Source organism: Nymphalis io, chromosome Z (assembly GCF_905147045.1).
Source record: "Nymphalis io chromosome Z, ilAglIoxx1.1, whole genome shotgun sequence".
Taxonomy (NCBI): Eukaryota; Metazoa; Arthropoda; class Insecta; order Lepidoptera; family Nymphalidae; genus Nymphalis; species Nymphalis io.
This window is the reverse complement of record NC_065918.1, coordinates 14,950,467-14,970,838: the sequence shown is the minus strand read 5'-3', so window position 1 is coordinate 14,970,838 and position 20,372 is coordinate 14,950,467. Positions and strand designations below refer to the sequence as shown.

Here is a 20,372-nt window from a genome sequence, read left to right as displayed (position 1 = left end):
GAAGCCCTATGAATGTACCACTGCTGGAAGGCCAGCTGTTCCTTTGAGGAGAAGGCTTGGAGCTTATTTCAAGCTGCTCTAATGCGGGCTTGTGGATACACATGTGGCAGACTTTCAATGTAATTAGACGCATGCAGGATTCCTCACGATGTTTTCCTTCACCGTCGAGTACTAGATGAATTATAAACACAAGTTTTGGACATGAAAATTCAGAGATTCTCGCTGGGACTTAAACCCGCGATCATCGGTTAATAATTACGCGTTCTATCCTCTAGGCCATGAGATTGAGGTTAAACATCACTGAAATTAGTTCGTCCTAAAGCTAGACAACAAATTGACAATTGACTATTGACAATTTTGGCTTTTTATACCATAATAAATAATAAAATAAAATAAAATGTATGTAGCTGTTAAATATACAAAGGTTGCATCTTTGCGTTCTACTTATTTTTTAGGGCGGCAAGGGTCAAAAGCTAGCAGTCACCGTAAAAGTAAGTACAGTCAACCTTAATAATATTTAAAATATATCTGCGTTTTAAAATAAAAGCTACAAAAAAAAGGTACAGCGTGGTGAACGTACAGATGAAGAAGCGATGCTGTTTTTGACTTCGAGTGTACGCCAGCTTCACGCGGGAAAGCCCAGCGACCGGCCGCAGTCGCGTATCGCCCGCCGCGTTACAAACTCGCGTTGTTTTCACGAATCGATACTATCGCGACGCGCCGTCAATGCACACTTTATTGCAACACGTAAACATTTTACGACTGTTTAAAACTTTTATTGCTCTCATCATACACTATTTGTAATACATGACAACAGCTCAAACGAATTTAATTTATTAATAAATAATTTAATTGTTTTTTTTTTCAAATGTACATGTAAATTAAATGTCGCCGCATGTCGTGAATAGATTGCGTGAAAATTTCCCGCCGTGCGATAAACGTGCGAAGGTCACGGCTTGCGTAGCCGTTGGCAGCGGCGCGGGCGCGTCCCGACCGTCCCGTCAGTAGCGACGTGGGCCCGTCGGGACATGTCCACGACATGGATTACCAATGCGTGGTCGTGTACACGGTCATCAACATCGCACCGCCTCGACTAACGCAAACTGACATACCGAACGGCTGTGTTGATTGGATTAAAAATAAAATCAAAAGGCAAGTATCTTTCTTTATTTGCGTGCTAGCGAAATATAGTAAATTATTTAGTGTATTATTAAATATTAGTTACATTATTTAATAGTCCATTGGAAATTTAAAAAAGCAATAATATATTTTTTCATGTAAAACATCTTTCAGACGTAATATAAAATATAACAAGGCGATATAATTGAATAAATTCTTTAAAAATATTTAATTATAATCTAATCAAACCTTTGTATAATATGAAAATCTCAACAATATTCGATAAACAACATTAATCCTTTTTGAAACACTTATTTAAGAAAATAAAAATGAAATATCTAATATATTAATTCTATCATATTATGTCCTTAACAATATGAGTTGTAATGCGTAAGTGCTCAAACATCCCATCATCATAATGACACCAGATGAAATAATCTACTATTTTTCTATCTGAAAGTTAATAATATTGTGTAATTGTTCGTGTCATTAGGACTTGAAACCTGTTTATTACAGTTATTTAGTTAATTTTAGTGACCAAATTTATTAAATGCGTTCTTTATTTGAACCACAAAAAATTAAAAATCAAATTAACATTATAATTTTAAGCGCATAGCTCATTATTATGGTTTTCTTTGTGTTTAATTATTCTGCTGTAATCCAAGAGTATACGTACATAATGGAAGACATTTCTAGAAAATCGGTTCCATTTTTAAATATCTATAACAATAAGATCCAAAATAGTGGTATGAAATTTAATGTGTCGTAAAAACTGTGTGTTTGTGTTTAAGTAAAACTTAAATCAATTTTGCTAAGCGCGACGTCTGCTTAACATAGAATTTGCATATACGGTGTACAGATTTGATATAAATTGTTATATCTAGAATAGAGTAGAGTACGAGTCCTTTAATCATTTGCACTGTGAAGTAATGCCTGAGACTGCTTTGCTCTTAAATATGTACTTTAATAATGCATTTACAGATTTTCGGTACATAATGTAGTATATCTGTATTACGCGATCATATATTGTTACATATGTTGCATCGTCATTGAAAGCTAGTATAGGTTAAGGTTTTTTTTTCTTATAAAATATATTATAGTCATCCATTAAGGGTAGTTGAGATAAATTTATAAAGCGAAAAATTGGTTATCTGTTTTGGCCTATAGAAACTTAATTACCAATAATTATGTCAATGAGTCCTAAGGTAGGTGCTTATCGCTGTTTTTTTTACTATTTTTAATAGGTATGAATGTATGAATCCCAAAAATAAAGTCGAGATAATACCGAATGAAGTCCGACCTTTGCGCCGACAGCGTTCTTGATTTTACAACCTAATCACATCAAAGCAAACGTATTGAAAATTATGTTCTTAACGTAAATTAAAATTTCAATAATTAATTTATCGTTAGAACAACGCTCGCTACCACGCGTCTACTTTTAACTCGCTAGTTATCAAATTAAGTTAAAAATAATTTAAAATGTTTAAACCTTTAAATTTTACACTATTTAGATAATAATAATGGTAATGCTTCGAAGTCAGTGACCTTTATTGTTATGGTAAAATATTATATATATTCTTGATTTTCTTGTTTCATCTTTGGCTGGCTTAGCTATAGACATACCTAAATTAAATATCTGCAAAAACAACGTCACCAATTCGCCGCTGATAAAGATAAGTACCGCTTAACTGCTATTGCTTTCTATAAATAATGAATGGTAAGCTATCCACCGATCTTAAGCTTTAATTCATTACCTCATGACTGATCAATAAAAGAATAGTAGGTATGTGAACCTGAATTTTTTTTTTTCATAATCCCATTACAACAGTTATGTTGTCGGTGTATTTGGTGTACGTATCTTTCCAATTTGGATTTACGTTGTTTTATTGAACTTGATTGTTTTGAAACCAGGCAGCAGCACAATCTAAGCTCAATAATGTAACATCGGTGCACTTTCAGTTCTACATAAAGCCATTATGGACTCAGAATCGAATTCTGAAATATAATGTAGTATAAACATATGTATGTGTTTAACCCACAAATGGATATATTTATTTTATTTATTCTCATAATAATTTTTTTTTTTTTTTTTATAGAATAGGAAGGCGGACGAGCATATGGGCCACCTGATGGTAAGTGGTCACCAACGGTCTTAGACATTAGCATTGTAAGAAATGTCAACCATCGCTTACATATCCAATGCGCCACCAACCTTGGGAACTAAGATTTTATGTCCCTTGTGCCTGTAATTACACTGGCTCACTCACCCTTCAAACCGGAACACAACAATATCAAGTATTGCTGTTTTGCGGTAGAATATCTGATGAGTGGGTGGTACCTACCCAGACGAGCTTGCACAAAGCCCTACCACCAGTGTAAATGTAAATGTCATATAGGTAACTGGGTGATTGAATAAATCTTATAGAACTTCCAGAACATTCCTTACAATTATTATAACATGGTTTACAATTAGGATAATTAGTAATAAGATAACGATCTCGAGTTGTATTTACAGCGAGACAAATAACGCAATACACATATTTGCATTGAAAACATCAAATTATCTTAGCAGAATATTCATATTAACAAAATCAGTCTCACTGCAGACTTTTCGGGATACAGCTGACTTAAAAGTGGAATAAAACGTAAGCAAATGTAATTATACCACAGCTGGGCAAACGCATCGCCTCCTCTTAGGGAGGTTCGGAGCTTATTCAACCACTTTGGTTAAATGTGTGATGAACGAGCGCTAGAAAGTTAACTGACCGTATTTTTTTAGCAGTTAACTCAAAAATATTTTTATTTACTTTTATTGTACATTAATTATTTTTAGGCTTCGTCGTTTTCGGTGGTAGAATAAGAGCTTACGAAAAATGTTTATATCGTAATACATATAACAATGTTTTTTTTTTATATAGAATAGGAAGCATACGGGCCACCTGATGGTAAGTTGTCACCAACGCCCATAGACATTGGCATTGTAAGAAATGTTAACCATTGCTTATATCACCAATACGCCACCAACCTTGGGAACTAAGATGTTATGTCCCTTATGCCTGTTATTACACTGGCTCACTCACCCTTCAAACCGGAACAAAACAATACCAAGTACTGCTGTTTTGCGGAAGAATATCCGATGAATGGGTGGTATCTACCCAGACGAGCTTGCACAAAGCTCTTTTTTTTATATTTGCCGGGAGGGCAAATGACTCTACTCCACCTGATGGTAAGTGGTAGTAGAGTCCAAACGCGACGACGGCCAGTACAGATGGGAAAAACGTTCTGCACTAGCCGCCTTCGCCTTGCCGGCCCGCAAGATGCCTCTTCACGCCTCGTTTGAAGGAACCCGGGTTGTAAGAGGAGGGGAACACGTGAGCTGGTAAGGAATTCCATTTTTTGGAAGTGCGACAAAGAATGGAGTTGTCAAATTTCTACCACCAGTGTTGACGCGGCACGCCTGTAAAGCTCCTAATCTGTAATTATTTCTGACATCTTCGACAATCGTCTTCATAGGTCAGCCATTTTAAATCCCATTTTAAAAAATAATAATAAATTACATACTTAAATATTTGTAGTGAACCACTCCATCCATAAAATCGTATGAAAATCCATTGGGTAGTTTTTTTTATATATCTCGTTCAGATGGAAAGAAAGACAGTCGCGGCGGGGGAGATTTTGTTTTATAATTTAGTGATAAATGAGTTTGGTAAGGTTATAATTTGACTTGGTAGAAGGGCTTTGTGCAAGCTCATCTAGGTACGCACCACCCATTCATCACTTATTCTACCGCTAAACAGAATTATTATGTATTTTTGTGTTCCGTCTTGAAGGGCCAGTGTTTTTAGTTAACCAGTATTATAAGATATATAATATAAATAACTTCTTAGTACCCAATGTTTGGACGATGTAAGAAATGGTTAATATTTTCTACAGTGCCAATATTACGGCCATCTGCTCGTCTGCCTTTCTATTTTATATAAAAAAAACCATTGAATAATTTTGAATGTAAGAAAAGAGTTTTTTAATACTGAAACAAAGTCGCGGGCATCATTCAGTGTGTTTTAATTAATTTTATCAAGTTGAGAGAAAGTATATTTGTTTTTAATAATATCTATTCGTCGTTTTCTACGAAATAATCGAGAAATTATTATGACGACGACAAAGAGGTTACATCTTAGAGGTTGTTTTACTTTTCATAAACATATTTCGAAGCTGAGTACAATTAGTATTCATTTTATCGAAACAGCACTCTCAGTGCAAATGAAAATAGGTCGCATGTGAAAATTGTATACTTCACAGAATAATATGAAACCTGATTATTTCCTTATTTTTAGCTTATAAAAAAATCATTGTTCCCCTCTACGTTTTCCATGTTAATTAACATATAATGAAACTTTTAAACGATTGAAATACATATTTTCATAAAATATCTTTCACTGACAACAATAAAAATATTAAACGAATTCACAGTTTTGTTTTCAATTAACGGAGAGATTACGTCATTTTGTCCAACATCATTTATTTATTCAAGAGGATTACAGACAGTTGTGATTTTCACTTTTGTATTGATAAGACCGAAAAAACTACACGATTAAGCCAAGTGAAAACGAACGTGACCTGCAATTTAGTATTGAATTTACGTGCTGTTTACATTTAGAGTTTTGCAGAAGAAATACATTGAAGTCACTTTGTTGGGTGAAATTAACAGAAGCGTTAAGCACAGTTCTGCGTCGTAGTCGTTTCCTTGCTGTCTGGCGTCTAGATGTTTATCTTTACACCCGTAAAGTATATAATAAAACTTTCCCTAAGCAGCTTGTTAGATAATGGTTTTCTAAATGTGATTTCTGTTATTTCCTCAATAATAAAATTACTAATATTTGATTTTAGTTTTTCACTTTATTTCATTTAACTAAATGATTTTCTGCAAGTCATTATTGTATAAATAGTTTTTTATAAATATGAATTGTGAAAATCATTGATGTTTAAAACAACTCCGTTTTAATAAAAAACAAACTCAATTACTTCAAACAGTGTTTATGTAAGATTATCATAACAAAATCGTTCGATCATCGAGGAATAAGTATTAAAGATTGTTTATTATTTCAGAGCGGTAGCAGTGTATCTTCAATCACTGAAGCTAACGCCCAACAGCGGAATAATACATGGAAACTTGGCCTGTCTATATTACAAACAGGGATTGATAGATCTCGCTATCGATACGTACAGAGAAGCTATAGAACTGCAACCAAATTTTCCAGATGCCTATTGCAATCTCGCTAATGCGCTCAAAGAAAAAGGTCTCGTTCACGAAGCAGAAGAATGTTACAATAAAGCCTTATATCTTTGTCCTACACACGTTGATACACTCAACAATCTCGGCAATGTTAAACGGGAACAGGGAAAAATTAAAGAAGCAACAAAATTGTACCTGAGAGCGTTGGAAGTATTTCCTAATTTTGCAGCCACTCACAGCAATTTGGCATCTCTCTTACAGCAACAAGGTATTTAATATATTTCTTTTATATTGTTTTGTTGAAATTCGTATATTACAGAAAGTCTTGAAACATAGTTAAAAATCATGACTGGACATCATGTTAAGCGTAATAGTTGGTACAGCGTTCTGTTAACGATCAAATTATTATTTGTCAAACATGCGAAATATTGTTGAGTGTATGTAGTTTTGTTTTTGCGCGTTAGTCATACAAACTATATGTTTGACAAGTTTGAGAGAAATTTTTATTGACGATTTGTTTGTCAAGCACGTTTCAATGAGTTCATCTTAGTCTTCGTTATAAAATAAACAACATTTATTCCAATTTGTAAAACGCTGCTCAATGTGAGATTGACTAATTTGACTTAAGTCTAAATGTACATTGGTCGATGGCATCCGATGACGCAATATTACTAATGGGCATTCAGTAGATTGTCGGATTAGTAAATCTAATTTTGCTCATCATATTTGACCGTTTCCGTTATTGTTTGATGAATACCCCACGGTTTGACAAATGAATTTGCTGAATACATTTTATTACTAACACCTTGTTAGCAATAAAATGTATTCAGCAAATTCATCAGCTTAAATGTTAATCATTAATCTTTTTTGTGATAATCTAAAATACGTCTTATGTAGAAACTATCATATATTTTAAAAAATTTACATGCTAAATTAATTATTATTATAACACAAATAAAATTTTGTATTCATTGGAAATTATAGTAACTTTTATTAGTGAGAAATTTGCGTCAAAAAATTTCACCAAACCAAACCTGATAAATATTAAGGCGATTAATATATGAAAAATTTAATAATTTCAATTAAATTAACAAACGAGTTTGATATAATTTCACGAATGTTGTAACCTAAAAAATAATATTATTTTTTAATATAATTTGTTTATATAATACTGCAGGTAAATTTCGGGAAGCATTGTTCCATTATAGGCAGGCGATAAACATACAACCAAAATTTGCTGATGCCTATAGTAACATGGGAAATACATTACGGGAAATACAAGACAGCAAGGGCGCATTAATGTGTTTCAAGAAAGCTATAGAAATAAACCCGCTATTTGCTGATGCCCATTGCAATTTGGCCAGTATTTTCAAAGACATGGGTAATATCACTGAGGCGATTGCATCGTACGAAATTGCCTTGAAAATAAAACCAAATTTTCCTGATGCTTATTGTAACTTAGCACACTGTTTACAAATCATTTGTAGTTGGGACAATTATGAAGAACGAATGCGAATAATCGTTGCGATAGTCGAAGACCAATTGTATAATAGTGATAAATTAACCTCAATACACCCACATCATTCCATCTTATATCCATTATCGAACAGAGCGAGGAAAGAAATAGCGGCACGACATGCTAATTTGTATTTAGAAAAAGTGAATATGCTCACTCAAATCACGTTCAAACATAGTAAAACATGTAAAGGACGTTTACGGATCGGTTACGTTAGTAGTGACTTTGGTAACCATCCCACATCCCATTTAATGCAGTCGATACCAGGATTGCATAATCGTTTAAATGTAGAAATTTTTTGTTATGCTCTGAATCGAGATGATGGAACCACATTCCGTAGTAAAATAGTTAAAGAATCAGAACATTTTATCGACTTATCTTTTACATCTTGTAATATTGAAGCTGCTAGAAGAATATATAGCGATAATATAAATATTTTAATAAATATGAATGGTTATACGAAAGGTGCAAAAAATGACATATTTGCTTTAAAACCAGCACCAATTCAAGTAATGTGGCTTGGGTATCCAGGGACTAGTGGTGCAGAATATATAGATTATTTTATCACAGATGAGATATCAAGTCCAATATCAACAGCTGTTGATTTCAGTGAAAAGTTTGCCTTCATGCCACATACCTACTTTATTGGAGATCATAAGCAAATGTTTTCTCATTTAAAAATTCGGTATAATATTAAAATAGAAGATGAAGAGTGCGAAGGTGATAATATAGCAGTTTTAAATGCCGCAGAAGAAATTAATGTAAATCAATATATAAACGTTAATTATCACGAAGAAACTATATCGTTTGAAAATTTGGAACCGATAACTGTTATTGTAAGTGAAGTAGACATTCCTAGGTGGGTACTTGAATCAACAATAAGTTCTAAACAGGAACAGGTAATAATAATAAAATAAAGTGTATTTTTCACTTTTTTACAGTTATTTTATTATTTAAAATTATTTTTACAGTTGTATATTAATAAAATACCAATAGATAATGGTGTTTCTATAAACTTTTTGGACAAGAAAATTGCATCAGGGGAAAAAAGATATGACAATATTGTATTTACTTCGAGAAGGCAGTATGGACTTCCTGATGATGCCGTAGTTTTCTGCAATTTTAATCAATTATATAAAACGGACCCAAGTATTGTTAAAACTTGGGTTAATATCTTAAAAAAAGTACCAAATAGTGTACTTTGGCTCTTAAGTTTTCCGGTTGCTGGGGAACCAAACATGCTAAAATACGTTCAAGGATTAGGTACATATTGTATTAATCTTTGACATTATACTATTAATAGACTAGTCCGTGTGTTAATGTATTTTTAACGCTTTTTGCAGGTATATCACCTGAACGTGTTATATTTTCAAAAATAGCTTGCAAAGAGGAACACATACGCCGAGGACAATTGGCTGATATATGCTTAGATACATCACTTTGCAATGGTCACACGACAACAATGGATGTTTTATGGGCTGGTACACCTGTAATTACGCTACCAGGAGACACATTAGCTTCAAGGTATTATGAACCCATTATTTTATCAATAAGATAGTCATACTGTTCATTATTTTAATACATGTATGAAAATATTTATTATAGAGTGGCAGCATCGCAACTCAAAGCATTGGATTGTCCGGAACTTATTGCAAAAAGTATGAAGCACTACGAACAAATAGCCGTGAAATTAGGGACGAATAATCAATAGTAAGAAATATTTTTAGCAATTATTATGATAATATAATTATATTTTTTATGTGCTTAACTGAAGTAAGACAAATACGTGGTATTACGAAATTTTCAAAAAAATCGAAATCAGACCGATTTATCTATCGAATTGATATTCGATGATATAAAAAAGTAACATTTCGATCCTAAGAACAAAAAAGTATTTTAATATATAAATTGGAAATTGAATATATAACAATTAGCCATTTCAATATACAAGATAATGGATATCGCTTACCGTATTCACCGACATTTCAGCATTTGATATTTCAATTAATTGAATTGTAACGACCGTGCAATTAAGTCACTGGTATATTTTATCCAATGTTATTTGTTCAACTGCCTGCCTCGTTGATCTAGTGGCTTGATGTAAGGCCCCAGATCCAGAGGTCCTTGGTTCAATTCCCAGGTCGGGCCAATAAAAAGTTATTGGTTTTTCTGTCAGAAAATTCTCAGTAGAAGCCCGGAGTCTGGAAGTCGGAAGTGTGTACACTCTCGTGCCTCGGAAAGCACGTAAAGCCGTTGATCCTGCATCTGAACTCTTTACAGTCGTGTCGGTTTGCCGTCCCATCGGATTATGAGAGTTAGGGAATAGAGAGTGCACCTGTGTTTGCGCACACACTTGTGCACTATAATAGCTCCTGCGTAGGCTAATCTGTCTTGAGATTGGCCACCGTGGCCGAAATCAGTCTGGAGGACATTATTATTATTATTTCAAACAGAAGCGTTGTTTTATTGTTTTTAACTTTGATCACTTCCACATGATATGTTTATGTAAGTAAAATGAGATTTCTGCATTTGACTTCAGACAATATGTACCTGTACGTAATTATATTACAATTTAAGGTGGGGTATTGAAAATTACAATATATGATAGCGTGTATTTTTATTTCGCTGGTTAAGAATCAGATAAACGTATCAACGAAATTTCTGTTTGTTGAGAAATCGAAATTTAACAAGCAGAAGTGGGCGTCGATAACATTTGACTTAATATAACCGCTAATTGCGTTGCTAATATGAAATAAATATATGAAATATTATTATTTTTTAGAAAAATATACATATATAAATATTCAACTCGTTTTTCTAATACTAGGTCTTTATTTACGGTTTTCTCGAAATGTTTGACATAGACTTTATCTGTTGACCTTAATCTGTTGATATCGTAAGAGCGAAACTAAGTTCGAGGTCCTGAGGTCGAATACAATAAAATTGATTTTGTAAACTAAAAGTAATACTTTTAAGATCAATATAATGTATTTCATATACTTTTTTGTGGTGCGAGCAATTTTTGTCAAGTATTTCTTTCAGTGGGAATCGTTTATTTAAAAATCCTGTAGTTACTTCAAAATTACATTTAAGTAAGTACTAGCTTTTCGTCGTTTTGGTACATCGTAAATAATTATTTCATCTTAATATTGCGTGTAGAAGGCATTTTCGTAAAAAAATGACATACGTTCATTTCTTCATATTTAATCGGTGATTTAATGTTTGTAATATTAAACATATAGTATGTTTTTTAATTAATCTCTTGTAGATCTATCCGATTTTTTTATTGAAACTTATCAAAAAGCCGTCTTAGAAAACTATTTTTAGATTTCTATTTATTATTGCCTTCAATTTAGTAAGTTAAGCAAAATATACTGAACCACACTCAGTGTTATTAAGTCGAAACCATATTACTATTAATGTATTCATTTACCGTAAAGGTTAAATACTACGTTGATAATAAATCAATAGTTCATTTTATTTCATAACAGTTTAATAGGTTGTATACAAGAATAGTGATTATTTGTTCCAAATAATTCATATTCTATGCAGTTTTTTGATAAGTTAAAAAAATATTTTGAGAAAGGTGACGATGATAATATTATCAAAAAAGAATGAGTACTTTGATTTTATTTCATGGGATTAAAAGGAACTTGACACTAAATATCAGATCATGTCTGTAACAGCTTAAAACCAAAATAATGAAAGAAAATTTTTTTACGTATATTTGCGAAATAATTAACTGTAGGGCTATTCTGTAATAATAAACTTCAAACTCACCGCCAAAGTTTGAAAGTGATTTGCGATATTGATAAAAATTATAACATTTCAAGAATACACGTATCAATATATATATATCACCGTGAATCGCTTGTCAACATCTTACGGGCGAGTAATAGAGTGAGTTCTTACAAAATGGCACTGCTGGTTGTAATGTAGTGCAATATTGCCTCTAATAAAACGAGCTTGCTCACTTTCTTTTTTAATGCCATGGGCTTAACAGTTCAAAAATTGATAAAGTCGTGCAAAACAACAAAGTTTCCGATCAATTAATCATTAATTAAGTGTCAAGGATTTTCGAGTCTATAAAATTTCTAAACGGATTTCTTTATTCAGAAATTCTTGTCATATACAAACAAATAAAAGAATATCAGAAATAACTTTATTATGTTTAGATTATAACTTGACAAACAAACGAATGCGAATGTACTCCAACCTCCAATTCATGCTCGGACGGAGATTTATTATGTTCCATATAAACTTTGTTTTGTTTGACTTATGTCCTTGTGCTCCTTACCTATGTTTAAAGATGACGGCGTTTTAGTGTTAAAAAAAGAATAAAGTAAATGTTAGATGTCTATATAGATGGGCTTTAAGCTTAATCTTTTTTAATGTTAATATTTAAATGAAAATTGATTTTGTACGATAGGTGACTATTTATTTTCATTGGAGCGTTGGTGCGTATTTCTCCGTTAGCGCGATCTAATATCGTTCAGCGCCATCTATTATAATTTTCGAGTAAATATGTTTTTGTACATTTTACTTTATATAAACATTTATACCTATTAATAAACTCATAAATGTGTTCATCTATTATAAATAATGTGTCTTTCTATCATAATTTTTCAATATATCTATACACTTTAAATTATGCTTTAAATTTCAAAGTAACTTAAATGTATATAATTTAGTTAAAGACTAAAAGCAATTTTTCAAGTGAGGTAACATATTCGATGGCTATTGGCTTCATTGAGTTCATTATATTTTTAGTACATACATCAAAACCATTTTGTGCTATAGACAGATTGTTTATTTTGACTTGTGAATTTGGCGCGTATCCTTTCGTTAAAATGATATAAAACTATTCAGCGCCATCTATTAAATATACCAGTAACTGCGTTCTTTTCTATTTAAAATGGAAGCTTGTATATCCTATGCAATAACAATATACATGTAACGACGTGCATGTCAAGTATAATATCTAAAAGAACGCAGTTACTACAAAATCTAATAGATGGCGCTAGATGGCTTTTTAGACATATTTTCGTATAGACATAATAATTATTTTAAAAATTCCGTGTCTCTGTTTTTAAAAATCTCTTATTTTATATGATAATGAGAAATTTTAATCAACTTGGTGTTTAGAGTAAAACCATAATATCGCGTTTTTCTTGTGTTTTTAAAACTAATGTTTATTATTCCAGCCGTAAATATATTCGAGCTAAAGTCTCGAAAGCACGATTAAATAGCACATTATTTGATTGCAATCACTACACCCGTGCGTTGGAGAATCTTTACGGTCAAATGTGGGAACGTTATCAAGCTGAAATGCTCCCGGATCATATAAAAGCCTTTTAATCGTTTTAATGAAAAAAAAAACGTTTTACGGTAAGTGATCATAAATGTTTAAGAAATATATTTACTACCCACTATCGGTCAAAGGTCCAACTTAAGGAGATAAGGATACTTCTCTTCTCTTGAGGAGAAACGGAGATGCAGATGTAGTCGCTTTGGTGGAAAAAATATTGGGTTTTTCTTTCAAAAAATTCTCAGTAGCAGCCCGGAGTCTGGAAGTTGGAAGTGTGTTCACTCCCGTGCCTCGGAAAGCCCGTGAAGCCGTTGGTCCTGCGCCTGAACTCTTTCCGGTCGTGTTGGATTGCCGTTCCATCGGATTATGAGAGTTAGGGAATAGAGAGTGCACCTGTGTTTGCGCACACACGCAATGATAATCTCTCCTGCGTAGTTAGCTAATCTCTCTTGAGATTGGCCGCCGTGGCCGAAATCGGTTTGGAGGACATTATTATTATTATTATAAATAATTACTTATTTTTATATCGTTACTATTGTTTCACCAAACTTTAGCTAACTTCACCTATATATAAGTTTAAGATAGTAATTGATAAGTATTTTGTGAATTTAATTTTGATTTTGTTTTCATTAACGTCTTTCTTCTTACAGATACACAAACGTCTGTTTTGTACACAATAGGAATTTTGAAAAATTTCTCCGTCCGGCAACAAAATTAAGTGGTGTAAATGTTTATTCGATTTTTAAAAATTGTTATGTTTGTGTTTGAAAATGTTGTCATGTTGTATGAAATAATAAAGTTTCAAAATATTTTCGATTCGACTTACTTTATTTTAACATTCAAAAAATCTTGTAAAAACAAATATTTATAACATATAAGTCGGGGATTGTTAATCGTTTATTTGTTATTTGAATGAAGAACCAATAAAACTAATAAATGAATATTTATGACAGCTGTTTTATCTTTAATTAATGAATACAAAATTATAAATATACACTCAGATATAGAAGTTCTATCACAGGCACATTTACACGATATATGGCACTTTTTTAATGTGTTATTTAAAGTATAAAATCAATGATATTTATTTCTTACATTTTAAACTAATGTCTTTATATAATATGACACGACTATGATTTGTGTGATAATAACAATATCCTGGGACATTATTCAAACACGGCCATCTAATCCCAAACTAAGCAGAGCTTGTGCAATGAAACTAGACAACTGATATAGTACATATACTACTTTTCTTTTGTAAATACATACTTATATAGATAATTACACTCAGATTCAGGACAAATAGATATGTTCATGCACACAAATGTATGCCTTGGGTGGGAATCGAACCCACAACCTTTCACTTTTTACACTGTCATTTATTAAATGTAAATGTATTCAAGATATTATTTAAAATTGAGATTTAGCGACCGACTATATTATCTATTAATATATATGAGCCGGTTGGCGTGGTTGGTAGATACTTGCCTTTCACGCTGAAGGTTGTGGGTTCGATTCCCACCCAGGACAGACATTTGTGTGCATGAACATGTCTGTTTGTCCTGAGTCTGGGTGTAATTATCTATATAAGTATGTATTTCCAAAAAAAAGTAGTACATGTAGTATATCAGTTGTCTGGTTTCCATAGCACAAGCTTTGTACAAGCTTAATTTGGGATCAGATGGCCGTGTGTGGAAAATGTCCCAGGATATTATTATTATTATTTCAATTTAACTTTTAAAGTTTCTCTTCTTTCGAAGGGTTTAAACCTAAAACGCGGGCTGCAGCCAAGCGTTAAAGAGTGTTGCTTATATTAAAAACGTTGATGATAAAGTGGATGATGATATAAACTTTCGGGTGATACGGCAGGTGTTAAGGATTATGGCTTTTTGAAGTATATGGAGGATATATGTTGGCATTTGTAAGGTGTTCAGACTTTGTGTCAAGGATTTTGGCACGATACCTGTGGATGATAGGACTATTGGGACTATGTTAACTGTTTGTGCTTTCCATTGCGTTTTAATTTCTATGGCGAGATCTTGGTATTTACTTAACTTTTCAGATATTGTGGTTTGTATGTTATGTGAATTAGGAACGGCTATATCGATAAGATAAACGACTCTATTGATTTTATCATGAACGGTAATATCTGGTCTATTATAACATATAGTTTTGTCAGTTATTATTGTTCTATCCCAGTAGATTTTGCAGTTTCTATTATCTATTACACTTTCCGGTTTATATTTGTCATATGGATTCATTTCTGTTATAAGTTTATATTTGTTTGCTAAATGTTGGTGTATGATTGCAGCCACTTGATCATGTCGATGCTTATAGTCGGTCTGTGCGAGAGATTTGCAAGCCCCCGTTATGTGTTGAATAGTTTCAGAGGCTGCGTTAGTGTCTACATAAGACAGTGGGTTGATTGTGATCCTTCATTATGTACTTCCTATAGTTACGAGTTGCTATTATTTGGTCTTGAATGGCGAGCATAAAACCTTCGGTCTCAGGGAACAGTTCACCTCATTTGAGCCATTCGTTCGACTTCTCTTTGTCGACGTGGGGTTGGTTCAAATAGGCTCGGTGCCTCCCATGCAGTGTTTTTTCAGCCCATGCCAATATTTGTTGTTGTGTACTAATGATATGTTCGTTTACTTGAGTGTTTTTGTCATGTAGGTTTAATGGTGTAAGCTTTTTGTCTATTTTTGTTGCGTGTCTATGTAGAGGTGAGTGTTCGGATTTATCATGGAAGTATTCTCTGAGTGAGAGTATCTGCTTATTGTGTAAATTGTGTATGTCTATTAATCCCCTTCCTCCTTCTTTGCATGGTACTGTGATCCTTTGAATACAAGGTTTTGGATGATATTTCCTATATTTAGTGAAGTGAATGTTTATAGTTCGCTGCAATTTTTTTATGTCACTTTTTGACCATTGTATTATTCCGAAAGAGTACGTAAGTAAGGGTGTGGCAAATGTGTTAATAGCTTTTATTGTGTTTTTAGAGTTAAGGTGTGTCTTTAATACGAGATTTAATCGGTGAGAGAATTTTGTAAGCAGTTCTTGTTTTGTCGTAGTTTGTAGTATTTGCCTAGATTGTTTAAAACCACGGTATTTATATGTGCTTTGTTCATCCATTGGTTCAATTTATTCACCAGTTTCGAGTGTGTAGCTATTATTAAGGATTTTTCCTTTCGAGATTGACAGAATTTTGCACTTGTCGACTCCCAATTTCATATGAATATCTTTTGAGAATTGTTCCGTAATGCTTGCTAACTCAAGCAGCGTGTTTTTGTCAGTGGAGTAAAGTTTTATATCGTCCATGTACATGAGGTGTGATAAGATATATTGGGTGTTATTACCGTAAAGTGTGAATCCTGTATTGGTTTTATTTAACAAGACTGAAAAAGGATTTAAGGCCAAGCAAAACCAGAGGGGGCTCAGAGCGTCTCCTTGAAAAATTCCTCGCTGGATACGGATTGGTTCAGTAGTTAGAGATTTCATGGACGATTGTTTTATTTTTAATACAGTTTGCCAGTTTTACATCGAATTTTGAAGAAATGATATGAGGGTTGGGTTTATTTTATACAATTTTAAGACATACAATAACCAGCTATGCGGGACTGAATCAAAGGCTTTTTGATAATCAATAAACATAGTATGGATATCTGTTTTTGATTTTACCGCACTACTTAAAATGATTGCATCAAAAGTAAGCTGCTCCTTACAACCTTGACTATTTTTTCTACACCCCTTTTGCTGTTCGGCTAATATATTATGTTTAGTTAAATGTTTGTATATTTCTTCACTTATGCAAGCTGATAAAATTTTATATAAGGTTTGTAAGCAAGTTATTGGTCGGTATTTATCTGGATTTGTGTTATCATGTTTATCTTTAGGTACTAAGTATGTGATTCCATGTGTTATATATTTCGGTAGTAAATGTGGTGATTGAATGAATGTATTTAAGTACTTATATATGTATGAGTGTATGCTACTAAATTTCTTGTACCAATAGTTGTAAATATTGTCTGAGCCTGGAGATTTTCAATTGTGTATTCGTTTGATGACATCTATAAATGTTTCTATTGGTATGAATTTGAACTCCATCTCTGGTATATGTATAATTGTTTCGTTAACCCAGTCTGCATGTTCATTATGTTCTATGGGGTTTTCCCATGTCTTAGCCCTGAATTGTCAAAATATTTCAGGGGGAGGTATTTTTAGATTTTGCTCATTATCTTTGCAATTAGATAATAAATTTCTATAGAAGATTTTTTCATTGTTAGCAAATGTTTTGTTTTCTATTTTACGGGCAGTACATGTCAAATATCTCTTAAATCCACTAGCTGCTGCATTAAGTTTCTGTTTTAAGGTATCTAAGAAGTGTTCTATATGAGTGTTTGTATATTATTATTTTATAAATACGGTCCAAATATATTGGCTAATTATATTAAGAGGCAAAGACTTGAAAACTCTTGACTTACGTTTTTTTTTTAAGAATGAGTTGTTTAAATAAATTATGTTGTTTACTATCGTCGAACTTATTATATATTCCAATCACTAGACCATTTCAACTAAATAATAAAAGGGTTACAAAATGAAAAACGGAAATAGATTTATTTTTGTTTTTTCCACATTTAAAATTTCTTTATTACCCAAACGGTAAGTTGCAAATTGCGCAGAAAAAAACATACAAGAAATATCATGTATATAAATAAAATTGTATTAATTTTTTGTTACATAAACATTGGAAAATATAAGCATAAGAACATTGGATAGCTTATATTTGTTTAGACAAAGTAAAGAAATACGTAATAAATATCATAAAGCGTACAAAAGTTTAAAGTGTTGACAGTTAAAGCGCTTACTTAGGATATTGTATTGCTGAAATTAATTCAAAGCACTATTAACGCGGTGTCTTTAAAAGTTAGTTAAATAGAGGAATCCTACACTTCAGAGCAACATCATCGATTAAATCGCTTCCAACTCAAATGGATGTTTTCAATTTCGAAAAATGCTCAATAGTGCTGCATATGTCTCTACGAAGTGGTTAGTTAGACGAATCCTACATTTCATATCAACATCATTCATATATCACTTTCAACTTGAACGGATATTTCCAATTTAGAAAAATGCTCAAGAGTGCTCTCTGTGTTTTTACTAGGTGGTTAATTAGACGAATCCTACATTTCGTATCAATGTCGTCTTTAAAAATTCTTTCAACTCGAACGGATGTTTCCACCAAATTTAGAAAAAAATGCTCTTAATTTTACACATAACAGGATGTATCTGTTTTGACATCAATTTTAGCACACCGATCATAAGCTATCTCATTAAAATGTATCTCTAGCGAGCATTCTTCATTTATCTGTCATGAGAATCTAGACATACGACCGCAGCAAATAAACCTATTTCAATAATATTTTTTTCTACTAACTATGAATACTACAAATTTAATATTGAGTATAATTGTACGAGTAAATTCTATGTACCTACAAATATTAAATGCAATAATACTCGTGTGTGCTACAATCCATATATATATATAAATGATTATATAATTTATCAAATATTGACAACAATTGCCTTAAAAACAAAGTATTAGATTTGTGCCTATCAACAGACTTCATAAAGCAGGTTTACTCTCAATATGTAAATAATTTATTTATTATGGGACATTTTTTTGTCATTGAACCTGTTTTTGTGTTTATTTTTGAACTGGGTTCAGTACAGCTCCAAGGAGGTCTGCCATTTTAATTTTATTGATATTGGACATTGTTAAACTTTTGTTTAAAGCGTAAATCCAGGTAAATTTATCAAAGTTGGTTTTGACTCTTTTCCATATAATATTATTTATAAAATAAGAATAATTAATAATAAAAATAAATTATTTTATAATTAAACTATAATAAAAAAGATGACTATCATAGATTACAGTTGAGAGAAATCTAACGAAAGTCATGATGATTTAAAAAAGGAATTAAATAAATTCATTTTTATTAAGTAAAAAGATTTTAAGGTTTTAATATGGAATAGATAAGGTATCCTTAGATTATATAGTGACATAGATTACTGATATAATATATACATTTAGGTATATTTAGGTATATAGCTAATGCGATTAAAATATTTAGACGATTGATAAACATTGAAATGAAAATAGAAGATTTTTAGTGACACAATAATTAGGAAACAATGTGATGCTGTACGAATGATGATTGTAAATATTTATAAATGAAAATGAAAAATAGTTATTATAATGATTGAATTTAAAATTTCAATGTTAATTTTTGTTGAACATTATAAATGCAACCATCATAAATATGCAATCATGTTTTTACCACATTTGTACGATAGATGACGATTTTTTTTTTATAGTGTATATTGGCAATGAACATTTATTATACTACATAATCGATTTTTTTAAACTAATCTATCCAAATAATAGTACTATTTTACAAAATCAGTGCTTTTATTTATTAAATATTTTTATATGGTTCATTCAATAAGAATAGAATTATTTTCTATCTTTTTGGTCTAAATTTCGAGTAAATATCTATTCTTAGTCTTAGCATTTTTTCGTTTGACTAAAATCTGTACCACCAATCCAGGTATTATATATTACATATTATTAAATACCATTTGGAGTGTACCGAGATCTCTTTCCTTTAAATCATATTTTTATTTGGATTTTTTAGTGTTTAACGATTACACATTAAGAGAAAAGAATCTAGATAATTTTTTGTTTTTTTTTTTTAATTTAATTTTTTGACTTTTTTTAAATTATGATATAATATTTCTATTAGATATTGTCGCGTACGCGTTACAATATCTTTCTACTTTGTTATTTGTGCGTTACTCGGCATATTTATTTCTTATCTCATATTAACCTATAACTAATTCCTATGTATTTTTAAATGTCTACCACTTATTAATATGAAGCAGGCAAGGATGTTTTTTTTCCTTTTTTTATCATAGTATACGCAGTTCATTATTCGTTCCTTAACATCGCCGAATTTTTTTATTACAAAATCCTTGATATTCAATATTCACATTCGGGTCCAATTGATTGATTCGGTTCAAATCACGAAGGACTCAATTCCGCGCAAAACTTTCATGTGCCGCAATCATGCGATTCTACTTAAAAACCGGTCTGGTTGCAATGTACGAGTAATAATTCCTAGCGACTCGTACAG

At 31.8% G+C, this 20,372-nt stretch overlaps 1 protein-coding gene across 3 annotated transcripts; it reads left to right on the top strand.

Annotated features, from left to right (window-relative positions):
• Positions 1-652: 652 nt before the first annotated feature.
• LOC126780477 (UDP-N-acetylglucosamine--peptide N-acetylglucosaminyltransferase 110 kDa subunit-like) lies at positions 653-14,128 on the top strand. 3 transcript variants are annotated; one of them, XM_050504998.1, is made up of 9 exons: positions 653-747; positions 909-1,152; positions 6,226-6,620; positions 7,530-8,767; positions 8,840-9,131; positions 9,212-9,392; positions 9,474-9,578; positions 13,073-13,256; positions 13,827-14,128. In XM_050504998.1, the coding sequence occupies exons 2-8, from the start codon at positions 1,040-1,042 to the stop codon at positions 13,224-13,226; spliced, it is 2,478 nt and encodes an 825-aa protein (XP_050360955.1). In that variant the 5' UTR covers positions 653-747; positions 909-1,039; the 3' UTR covers positions 13,227-13,256; positions 13,827-14,128. The 3 variants fall into 3 exon arrangements, with proteins under 3 accessions (XP_050360955.1, XP_050360957.1, XP_050360954.1); XM_050504997.1 differs by having other exon boundaries at positions 656-1,152; XM_050505000.1 differs by lacking the exon at positions 9,474-9,578 and having other exon boundaries at positions 655-1,152.
• The last annotated feature ends 6,244 nt before the right edge of the window (positions 14,129-20,372 follow it).